The 8,700-nt window shown below is 44.7% G+C and overlaps 1 protein-coding gene across 1 annotated transcript in view; it reads left to right on the top strand.

Moving 5' to 3' along the window:
* The window catches only part of PARD6G (par-6 family cell polarity regulator gamma), a 67,695-nt gene that overhangs the window by 25,285 nt on the left and 33,710 nt on the right, over positions 1 to 8,700 (top strand). Inside the window, exon 2 of the mRNA XM_006875895.1 lies at positions 6,957 to 7,179. Within this exon, the coding sequence (XP_006875957.1) occupies positions 6,957 to 7,179 (223 nt within the window). The remainder of the gene's footprint in view (positions 1 to 6,956; positions 7,180 to 8,700) is intronic.

Here is an 8,700-nt window from a genome sequence, read left to right as displayed (position 1 = left end):
TTGAACTGCTGATGTTGTGGTTCGCAGTCCAGTGCTGATCTTACAGTGCCAAACCAGGCATGAGTCCAGGATTATCCATATATAAGACCTCATGTGCAAATGGACATATTTTAACTTCCTTATTTTATAATCTGGATGTCTTTCACTTTTTGGCCTAACTTCTCTGGCTAGAATCTCTAGTACAGTGCTAATTAGAAGATGTGAGACTGTACATTTTTGTCTTGCTCCTGATCTTGGGGAGAAAGGCTTTAAGAATGATGGTGGTGGTGGTGGCTGTGCCGTGGAGTCGGTTCCGACTCAGAGCGACCCTGTGCCGGGTTTCCGAGGCTGTAAATCTTTACAGGAGCAGAAAGCCTCATTTTTCTCCAGTGGAACTGCTGGTGTTTTCGAACTGCAGACCTTGAGGTTAGCAGCCTGACTCGTAACCACTATGCTACCAGAGCTCCTTGCAAGAATGATGTTAGCTATGAATTGTTCATAGATGTCCTCTATAGCGGTGTGGAAGGTCCCTTTTATCCCTCTTTGAGTGTTTATATCATTAATATTTTTGTTAAATGTTCTGTTATTGGGATGATGGTGTGACTTTTTTCCTTTCTTCAGTTACCGTGCTGTATTACATTGCTTGAGTTGGGATGTTAAACCAACTTTATATTCCTGCAGTCAATCTCAATGGCTAGACTTTATAGTCCTTTTTCTCTTTTGCTGGACATGGCTTGCTAGGGTTTCTTCCTGGAGATGTTTTCCTCTCTATTCATGATGGTCTGTAGTTTTCTTTTCCTTTGTTATTGCTTTCTGATTATATGGGTACCCTTTTGATGTTCTTGTTGTCAGGTGCCATCGAGTCGGAACCGACTCATGGTGACCCCATGCACAGCAGAACGAAGCGATATCCGATCCTGGGCCAACCTCACTACCGCAACCACACTTGACGCCATCAATGATGCCACCTGGCCAATCTCGTTGGGGGTCTTCCTCTTTTTCTCTGACCCTCCATCTTACCCAGCATGACATCCTTTTCCAGCGACTGTTCCCTCCGGACAATGTGTCCAAAGTATGAGAGACGAAGCTTAGCCATCCTGGCCTCCAAGGAGCACTCTGGCTGCACTTCTTCCAAAACAGATCTATTGGTTCTTTTGGCAGTCCATGGCACTTTCAGTATTCTCCTCCAACACCACAAGTCAAAGGCATCAATTCTTCTACGATCTTCCTTATTCACTGTCCAGCTTTCGCATCCATATGACCAAAGCGTCTCACTACCCTTTTGATATGAGGGTGATATTATAATACCTCATAGAATAAATTGTGAGGTGATCCCTTCTCTTCTAGTTTTGAATGACTTTGTAAAGGATTGGTATTAATGCTGTGAACTTCACTACCAAAATCATGTGGGCCAGGGCTTCTTTGGTGGAAAATTTTTAAAATTACTAATTCAGTGCCTTTAGTTCTTAAGAGTATATTCAGATATTCTACGTCTTAATCATTTTACTTAGTTAGCTAGTGCTGCTATAACAGAATTACCATAAGTGGGTGGCTTTTAAGAACAGAAATTGATTTTCTTATAGTTTGTTGTTGTTGTTAGCGACTCATCGCGACCCTCCCTGCAGCAGACTGAACCCTTCCCGACTCTGCACCAGCCTCACATCTGTTGCTGCCACTGTGTCAGTCCATCTCATTGGGGGTCTTCCTCTTTTTCACTGACCCTGCACTTTACCAAGCACAATGTCCTTCGTGGCATTATGTCCAAAGTAAGAGGGACAGAGTCTCACCATCCTTCCTTCTAAGGAGCATTCTAGCTGCACGTCTTCCAACACAGATTTGTTGATCTTTTTGGCAGTCCAGGAAACTTTCAATATTCTTCTCCAACAACATAACTCAAATGCATCAGTTCTTTTACAGTCTTCCTTATTCATGATCCAACTTTCACATGCATATTAGATAATTGGAAATACCATGACTTCGGTCAGACACACCTTAGTCTTCAAGTGACACCTTTGTTATTTAACACTTTAAAGATGGTGTTGTTGTTGTTGTTGCAGCAGATGTGCCTTATGCAATACATCGTTGATTGATTTCATGACTGCTTCTTCTGTGAGTATTGATAGCGGATCCAAACAAAATGAAATCTTTGACAATTGCAATCTTTTCTCCATTTATGTTATTTATTGGTCCAGTTGTGAGGATTTAAAATTTCTATATGTTGAGGTGCAATCCTACTGAAGTTGTCTGTAGTTTTTTATCTTCATCAGTAAGTATTCTAGCAAACAAACTTGTTTCATCTGCATATTGCAGGTTATTAATGAGTCTTCCTCCAGTCCTGGTGCCACATTCTTTTCATATAATCCAGCTTCTTTGTTTATTTGCTAATCATACAAGTTGAATAACTATGGCTACAACCTTGACACACACCTTTTCTGATTTTAAACCATTCAGTATTTCCTTGTTCTGTTCTAATGAATGCCTCTTGGTCCATGTATGTGCAGGTTCCTCATGAATACAGTGAAGTGTTCTGTAATTCCCATTCTCCACAATGTTATCCATAGTTTGCTCTGAACCACACAGTCAAATGCCTTTGCTTAGTCAATAAACCACAAATAAACATCTTTGAGGAGCATGGTGCCCCCATACAGTAAGTGCTGTGCTATGAACCACAAGCTCAGTGCTTTGAGCCACCAGCTACTCTGGAGGAAAGATGAGGCTTTCTGCTTGCTAAGATTTAAAGCCTCAGAAACCCCATTCAGGATCACTATGAGTCAGAACCAATTCGACAACACTTAACAGCAACAAATACATCTTTCTAGTATTCTGTGCTTCTCGGCCAAGAACCATCTGACATCAGCATATCCTCTTCTGAATCCACCTTGAATTTCTGGCAGCTCTCCGAGGATGGGCCATGACAACTGCTTTTTTGAGTTATCTACAGCAAAATTTTACTTGCAAGTGATATTAATGATATTGTTCAGTGCGTTCCACATTCTGCTAGGTAACTTTTATTTGGAATGGGCACAGATATGAATCTCTTCCAATTGGTTGCCCGAATTGTTGTCTTGATAATTTCTTGGTGTGGTTTGGAGTCCTGGTGTGTAGGATAAAGCACTAAATAAACTTCAAGGTCAGTTTGAATGCAAGTTCGGCAGTTCACCAACAACTCTTTGGAAACCCTATACAGGGTCACTGTGATTTGGAACCTACTCCACTGTACTTAACAACAATGCCCTGGTATGGCACTGTAGGATAAGCACTGGACTGCTAGCCACAAAGCCGGCACTTCAAACCTACCAGTCACTCTTGGAAACCCTATACAGGATTGCTATGATTTGGATTAGACTCGGTGGTACACAGGAACGATGTGTATGACACTGATCTTTATGCATTCAATTTAATTTCTGATGACTTCCAATTTTACTAGATTCTTACTTCATGCATTTTACATTCTAATTATTAATGGACGTTTGTAACGGTTTTGTATTTTGAGTTGTGCCCCATCGGCAACTGAAGATTCCAAAAGTTGTGCTCTATCCTTGTCATTAAGGTCAACTCGACTTTGAGGCGACACCTCTTCCCTAGTCATATTTTTAGGACCTCCCAAACTTAGGGGCTTATCTCCCAGCACTTTATCAGATAATGTTCCTAAGATTTTTAGTGGCTGCCTCTCCTTCCTATAGTCAGTCACCATTTATGTTGTTGGAAAATGGAATTTTGCAAAATTCTATCATGTGATCTCCAGTATGATTTCTAGCACTAAGGCCACATTTTCCAACTACAGATCCTTCCTTTTTAAGGATCCTCGCTGTCAAGATTTGTTCCCTCTTTTGAGCTACTGCATCCATAAGTACAGGTCACGTTCATCAAATTGTAGCAGATTACACTTTTTTCCCCCTTCTTTCTTCCTTTATCGATGGCATTTAACAACAGTCTTTGATAACTCCTTACTTTATAGAAGAATAGAATTCCCAGGCTCGTCCATGTTTCCTGGCCCTTACCTAGAATTTTAGTCATTTTGCCAAGGATCCCTGGCTTCTTCGGTGGGTCTAAAGAATGGGAAGGTGAGTTTCTTGATTCAGCAGTATGTTGGCTTGTCTTTTTATGGTCTATACCAGGCACCGGAAAGTAAGCATTTCTCACAACTTTTCTTACTAATTTTTGAGCTTCATTTGAGGTTTTGAGTGGCTTAGAGGGAGGAGATGGCTTCCCTTAGTAGACCAGTCCCCTTGAACTGACTTTTGGAGTGTAGGGTGAGTGGATGAAGCTCAGCCGAGGTTGAAGCCACTACCCCTGTTAAGCCTTGCTTTGTGAGCACACAGAATACTCAGAGACAGTGAAATGTCTGTGTGCTAGTGACTCTGTTTGTGGCCTTTATGATGATGTAGGCAGCCCTGTGCTCTACTGCAGTGGTGTTCAAACAGCACATCTCATTCAAGAATTTTGAAAAACTACCACTAGAGAGATTAATGTATTTCTTAAGTTGGCATTTAAAATTTTTGAAAACAAGTATAAACAGTGGTAAGGGATATTTGTTTCCTTTGTAAATGGTTGTAAATATTTCATTTTAAAATAAAACCTATCATGTTGTTGTTGTTAGGTGCCATCGAGTTGGTACCTACTCATACAGATCCTGTGCACAACAGAACAAAACACTGCACAGTCCTGGGCCAACCTCACAATTGTAACTATGTTGGAGCGCACTGATGCTGCCACTTTTACATGTAGCCAGATGAAATCTAAATGCTGTAGTGTTGTGATCCATTTAAAAATAGGATAAACAAGTCCTTTAATAATGATCAGGAATTTTACATAGTTCATTTTTCTCTTTGATCTCTCTGTTCCATTACTTGCCCAAAAGAATTTTACCCTACTCATGGATGTCTGGTTGCTCCAATTTATGCTTGATTGCCCTTTCACACTCCTCTGAAACAAAAATAAATATATAAACTGAAGTTAAATTTTTTTTCTTATGCTTATGTTTGTCGAGGAGCTCTGGCAGTGTAGTGGTTACGAGTCGGGCTGCGAACCGCAAGGTCAGCAGTTCGAAATTACCAGCTGTTCCGCAGGATTAAGATGAGGCTTTCTGCTCCCGTAGAGATTTACAGCCTCGGAAACCCTGTACAGTGTCACTATGAGTCGGAACCGACCACCATGTTTGTTTAAAATGTTTTTAGATTAAGCCATTACATTATTATTATTATATCACAATTGTTCAAAATAGTTACAAAATTTTATAAACAATTATTAGCTGGTGTGGCACTATAGGATAAACTCTCAACTGCAGTGGCAGTTTAAACTGCACAGTAGGCGGTTCAAATCCACCAGCCGCTCCTCAGAAACCATATACAGAGCTGCTATGAGTTGGAAGTAACTCCACAGCAGTAGACATTAAGAAAACCCATTGCTTGGTATTGCTAAACTGAGGCAAACCAGCATCACTTGTTTTGCACTTTGCGTTACCATAGCAACAACACTTTTAAAGCTCATTCACCTGGATGAGTGGGTGGATATAGAGAGCCTTTGAACACTCACTTATGCGTGTGCCAAAAAAGGAGTCTATTCTTTCAAATGTTTTTTTCCGGAGGGCCCAGTCACTGAAGAAGGACATCATGTTTGGTAAAGTGGAGGGTCAGAGAAAAAGAGGAAGATCCCCCACAATATTTAAATAAGAATCCCATAGAAAGGTCGTGTCATTAGACATGATGGCTAAACTCTTGTGTATTTACAGTTAGTTTGGACATCAGAGATGAAAAAGACCAGGTTGTCGGGTTACTGAAGCAAACTCCCGGTGATCAGAATGTCGTTGAACTACACATCTGTGTCTGAGAAGTTTCTGGGCCTCAGATTGGCCCTGTGTTTGCAAGCATCTGAATTGCTCACCTGTAAACATGGGGCAGTGCTGGGATGAGGATTGTGAGAGCTGACACTGCTCTCTTCACCCAACATGTGGGTAGGTAAGGTCAGTTCACGCAGGCCTCAGGTGTTTTGATTAGTCATTAAAAGTGGCTTTCCCTGAACCAGTATTTTGAATCATCCCATTGTTTGTGCCTGGGAGGTTTTACTCCTTGGGGCTGGTTTCCTGTGGTGGGTGGAGAACCCTCAGACACACCAGCTTTAAAAAAGAATATTTCTGGAGGTTGATCCTAAAAACCAGTGTAGTCCCCAGACCAACTGCCTCAGCTTCCTGGTGACTCATTTGTTTACAATGCAAATTCTGAAGTAGTGCAGCTCAAGTTCAAGACCCGCTTAGAACCGTGTTTCTGACTCGACAGGACAGGATGTTGTAAACTTTGGACATTTCAGTTTGTGTGGGTTTCACTGGGTGAGAAGGAGTCCCGAGCCTGCAGCCGGTGTCCACAAGTGGCTCCTCAGACAGTGGGAGGGACAGCCTGCCCACACCCCCTCCCCACCGCCCAGGGGTGCCTGTAGCTCTGCAGGCGTCTGAGTGGCCAGTGCTTCCGGGAGGGTTGGCTCCAGTCCCCAGGCTTGTGCGGGAAGTGCCAATCCAGTGCCCACTAGCCACATGGCCTTAATTCCTGGGGCTTCCATTCTGATACTTTTGAAATGCAAATCACATCAAGATACTGTTGCTTAAGACAGACGTTCTCAGCAGTTTTATCTCCTCGTTTTCCCTCAGACCTTTGAGTCATCTGAGCTCTCTGTCTGGGCCTGTGTTTGGACCCTGGTCCCTTCCTCCTGCGGACTTGTCCCCATGCCAGCTTCCCACCCCTCCGCCCCCATGGCTGCTGCCTTGAGGAGGACCCTGAGAGGCCTGTCTCTTAGCACTTGCCATATTTGCAATTGATTTTGAAATTTCTTTTTCCCCTCCCAAGCTGGGCTCCATGTCTCCTTACCTATAACCCTATCAGCCCATCCATCGTCCCTGAGAGCCCCTCCTCTTGCCTTCCTCAACACCTCCCCACACCACAGGGACCCCTCCCTGCTGTCTGCTCACCCTGTCTCTTCCGTTGCAGTTTGGGGCCGAATTCCGAAGGTTCTCCCTGGACCGCCACAGGCCAGGCAGGTTCGATGACTTCTATCAGCTGGTGGTGCATACCCACCGACTTGCAAGTACCGACGTGACCATTGGCTACGCGGATGTACACGGTGATCTGCTGCCCATCAACAATGATGACAACTTCTGTAAGGCTGTGTCCAGCGCCTGCCCCCTGCTCCGCGTCTTCGTCCAGAAGCGAGGTACCATGCGGCGGCAGGCGCACAGCCAAAGGGCCTCGGCGCTTTAGTGTGGTGGGAAATTTGTTACAAATTGTTTGGTTAGCATTCATTCATTCATGAGAAAGACTGAATTTAAATTGCATTTTCCAACTTAAATAGTGTTTAAAATTTTTATCAACCTGAAAAAAAGAAAAGTGTAGATTTCTGAGTTTTAAGTCCTGAGGAAAAATATCACAGATTCTCTCAACATTTTAGCTGGAAAGAAATCAATTCTGTAGAGAAAAGGCATTAGTAAATTGTCCAGGAATGCACTAGTTTAAGGGTGGCTCTGGTAGCGTAGTGGTTACGAATCGGGCTGCGAACCTTAAGGTCAGCGGTTCGAAACTACCAGCTGCTCCGCGGGAGAAAGATGAGGCTTTCTACTCCCGTAAAGATTTACACCCTTGGAAACCCTGTACAGGGTCGCTATGGGTCGGAACCGACTCGACGGCACTTAACAACAACAACAACAGTGGGTGTTTGCACTGTCTTTCTAGGATTGGAAACTCTGTTACTTTAAATGATAGCATTGGTTAGGGCTTGCTCTCACGACCTGCCTTTGCTGTCAGTAATAATGGGGTCATTTTTTGTGAAAAATGACTCACAGGTTGGTGGTTACGTGGGGGAGTCCTGATGTTGGCTAACCCGCAGGACTACATTTTAGAGGGTTTTTGTCCTCTCCAAATTAGGAAGATCCTTAACATTTCAAACTAATATGCAGAAGAAAAGACATACCTTCAAGAGAGGGCTTGATGTTCGGACTGAGCCACATTTCCCATTGACTTTGGGGTCATACCTCTCCTCCCTGGGGGGGCGGGGCCCTCCTGCAGGCTCAATTCTAGCACATCCCACAGGGAGGAAGAGCAGGGACTCAAGCTGTAGAGACAGAGCAGAGGGCTGGGAAAGAAGGGAGGGGATTGCCAAGAAGAGTGGGAGAGTCGGGCCCCCAGGCAAGTGGCTTCACCTCTTTCTCTGAGTCTTTGAATGCAAAGTAGCCACCAGTAGTGGACACCTATGGAGTTATGTGAGGACCAGATGTTTCCATGTGTACAGAGTATGCAGAGTGTGCCCAACATGGCTTCTACAGTATAGGGGCAATCACAGGGAGGAGCTGGCAGAGGTGAGGGTTATGGGGCCGCTGGAGGGGCTGGAATCAATGGTCACTGAGGTGCTGGAAGTGATGGTCGCTGGGGGACTGGACGCTGGTCACTGTGGGGGCTGGAGGTGATAGTCACTAGAGAGTCATTGGGGGCTGGATGCTGTGGTCAATGGGAGTCACCTGGTGGGCTGTGGTCATGGGGTAGTGGTTACCTGGGGGGGCTGTGGTCATGGGGCAGTGGTTACCTGGGGGGCTTGTGGTCACCTGGGGGGCTGTGGTCACCTGGGGGGCCTGTGGTCACCGGGGGGGGCTGTGGTCACTGGGGGGCTGTGGTCACGATGGGGCTGTGGTCACGGGGGGGCTATGGTCACCTGGGGGGGGCTGTGGTCACCGAGGGGCTGTGG

The sequence above is a fragment of the Chrysochloris asiatica genome, unplaced genomic scaffold (assembly GCF_000296735.1).
Source record: "Chrysochloris asiatica unplaced genomic scaffold, ChrAsi1.0 scaffold00345, whole genome shotgun sequence".
Taxonomy (NCBI): domain Eukaryota; kingdom Metazoa; phylum Chordata; class Mammalia; order Afrosoricida; family Chrysochloridae; genus Chrysochloris; species Chrysochloris asiatica.
The sequence above is the reverse complement of the archived record's forward strand: the minus strand, read 5'-3'. Positions and strand labels throughout refer to the sequence as shown.